The 3,224-nt window shown below is 46.4% G+C and overlaps 1 protein-coding gene across 1 annotated transcript in view; it reads right to left on the reverse strand.

The window, feature by feature from the left end:
• LOC106814896 (LIM domain-containing protein WLIM2a-like) overlaps positions 1 to 3,224 on the reverse strand; it is a 6,853-nt gene continuing 3,629 nt past the window's right edge. The window contains exons 2-3 of the mRNA XM_014819273.1: positions 682 to 806; positions 1 to 166 (exon numbers count right to left, since the gene is read on the reverse strand). Coding sequence (XP_014674759.1) covers positions 70 to 166; positions 682 to 806 — 222 coding nt within the window. The 3' untranslated portion in view covers positions 1 to 69. The remainder of the gene's footprint in view (positions 167 to 681; positions 807 to 3,224) is intronic.

Genomic DNA, 3,224 nt, shown 5'->3' on the forward strand with positions numbered 1-3,224 from the left:
TTGCACTCTTTCCCGTCCCCTTCTTCTATTTTCCTATCCCGGCAAGTATTGTTAATGCGTAGTCAGGTTCTAAACAACAGCCGCTTGAACGTTCTTCGCTGTCACTGCATCTCTGAAGTCCTTCTTGCAGTAGATGATGCCCTCGTTTTGCTGATAGTTGCCCAGGCTGGTGAAAACGCACAGCGAAAAAATTTAATTAGAACGCGGGAAAGCCAATGTGAGAGGGAAGCGAGAGGGGTGAGAGGGAGAGGGAAAGTAGGCGTGATTGAGAGAGTGGGCGACAGAAAGAGCAAGTTAAAAAGAAGGAAGGCAAGAGGAGACAAAATATTACGAGGAAATAAAGAGAAAGCAGGAGAAAGCGCGAGAGAGTTGGAAAGAGGCAGGAGAAGCCAGTGTGTGCGAGAGATAGAGAGAGAGAGGGAGGGGAAGTTGGAGAAAGCGAGAGAGATTGGTATGAATATAGAGAGCGGGAGTGATTAATACATTATACATTATACATTAATACATGATCTATTTAATATCGCTTGGCTTCGCCGCCCCTGACTCGCCCTCCCCTACCAAGCAGCACCAGCATGAATTTTAACATTTCTACCAGCGATACGAGTTCACAATAGCTACAGTTCATGCACTAATAGAGTATAGACAGTGGCAGTAAATAGCGGTTATAGTAAGCACACGCACTCGAGCTTCGTCTTGCAGACAGAACATTTGAAGCACATTTTGTGGAAGATGACACCGCCAGCCTCAATGCGTTCCGCGGCGTACACCGTCTTCTCACACACTCCACACTTCTCCAACTTCATTTGCTGCAAAGAAATAAAATGGGTAAATAGTAACGTTTACGTGTAAATCAGGGACAGACCGACCGTCTCTGCGGGAAGCAAATTTACTGAACTGACCCAAGTGGGTTCGACGAGCTTATGACTCGATGCTATTAAGTTAAAAACTAGTCATGGTACCAAGAAAAAATAGCGTTCGATTTAATTATAACGATCTTGTGGTTTTGTGCCTAGATTCACATTTGCTGTATCACCGACACGAAGCCGCATGTCAGACGGATATACGCATATATATATATACGGATATATATATACGCTTCATGCACACGTCATATATTATGTTTTCCAACACTGTGCTCTCTCCCGTACTTTTCTCTCCATGGGTCTCTTTCTCTCTCTCTCTCCCTCCCCCCTCTCTCTCTCTCTCTCTCTCTCTCTCTCTCTCTCTTCTGTACATGCGCCGTCAGGTCTGCGACAATATTCCAATTACGTTTAAAAACGGCAGATGAAGTTGACTATTCGCACTTGTTAAAGTTGCCCTATAGAGGAATTCGTCTTGCAGCCAACGCCCTGTTACAGGCGTAAGACAGATGCGCGATCCCATCCCAATAAAATCAGACGCATATACTTCTTTCAAGGGTCGGCGAAGATTTTTCTTTTTTTTACACCGAAAACTGACGCCACACTGACGTATATATATAGCTGCGTGGCGATAAATGGTGGTTATGGCGGTTACGTACTGTGCTTCTGTTATTATTGCTTGTAGCACCTCAACTTCATAAGAAGTAATGCAGCTATGGTTAATAGATTGTGATCAACTGCATGAACACGCAGATGCAGGGGCAGCTGGCTATAGAGTTAGTATTTGCAAAGGTCTGTAGATGGGATTTCCAGTACAGTCGATTATAGTCAAAAATCGATAATATCGGTCAATATAATGTCGATTATATTTTCCAATTATAGTCGATAATCTTGGGGATAATCACCATCAGGGCATCAGAGTTGTTATTAAGCATCATTGCTTGTCTCGAACAGTTGTCGCTACCATACACGTACTAGCGGCACTATGCAACGATCAAATGTCTATCTGGCTTATTATAGGCTAATTATATCACAAATTATTTTCTCAGACATTTGAGTCATGCCTTGTTGTTTTCACCAAAATGCGATTTCATTTACCATCATAGTAGCATTATGTTTAAAAAGTCTCACGTACTGAATAAAAATATCACACTGCATAAATATAGCCTATCATTATCAAAAGATAAACAGGGATACATTATGTTATTATAGGACGTTCAGTGTTTATCTGGTTTCCGCGATATTATCGTGCTGGTATCCCAATGTAATTAACAGTAGTGACAAATACAATCTGTTATAAGACAATCGTAAACGAAGCTAGGAAGGATATATATTGCAAATCGTCGTTAATGCGCATGAAAGCGCATCTATGAGAGCGAGGGAAAGAGAGAGAGAGCGCGCAGAGAGAGAGAGAGTGCGCAATGGAAGGTAAGAGCGCGCTAGGAAGGGAGCGGGATAGGGATGGAGGGAGGGAAGGGGGAGGAGTAGGGAGAGGGAGGGAGGGGGAGGGAGGGAGGGTGGGCGGGTGGTGGGAGTTAAGGAGGGAGGAAGGATTAATATATATATATCCTTGTTCTCTTAACTACGTTGAACTAGAACGCCGCGCCTCATTGGTTTCTTCGGCGTTTTTTCCCTCACCGTTAAGCTCCGTCGGTTGTTCCCAAAACACGCCGAGGAGCAGGAAACGTGATTGTTTATACAGAGCAGGCAGAGCAGCAGCAAGCTAAGCGATGGCAAACGACCCTCCACATATCAGCGCAGCGCAAACCCGGCTCACCGACAACACCGCCAGAAGGGTCGAAGCCACCGGAAACAAGAAAGCCGCAGGCAGCTAACGGCACGAAGAGCATGTTATCGTGTTAGAGCGATTACGACGGGGTGGCTTCCACATATGGCCATGATGTAGGCATGGGAATGGCAGAGGGAGAGACGGCGGATCAGCAGGCGTGCATGCGATGTTCACTGTACTTACATTGGGCAGCTGCGGTGCACGGAGGGATCGAGGGAGAGAGGCGGGCAAGGGAAAATGACTTCTATTGGGTGAATACCCTGTTGACCGAGGAGCCGCCGGCAACAGTGACTAATCACCGATTGACACAATGTGGGCGCTTCGGTGGATACGGTGCATTGGGTCATGGTGGTCACAGATAGCGACGGGGTACGCGAGCCGGCGTTTGTGTGCTCGCATGAACGTCGGATGCCGACTAGCAACACAGCAACGAGTCTCTCTCTCGCTCCTTCTCTCCGTCTCTCACTGGTCCTCTCTCACTCTCTCCTCGACGATCGTCTCTCGTCGATTCTCTCTATCTCTACCTATCTAGCCTCTGTTGCACTCCACCACTAAGCTCTCTCGCAGCGCGCAAC

Source organism: Priapulus caudatus, unplaced genomic scaffold (assembly GCF_000485595.1).
Source record: "Priapulus caudatus unplaced genomic scaffold, Priapulus_caudatus-5.0.1 Scaffold1000, whole genome shotgun sequence".
NCBI classification, from domain to species: Eukaryota; Metazoa; Priapulida; class Priapulimorpha; order Priapulimorphida; family Priapulidae; genus Priapulus; species Priapulus caudatus.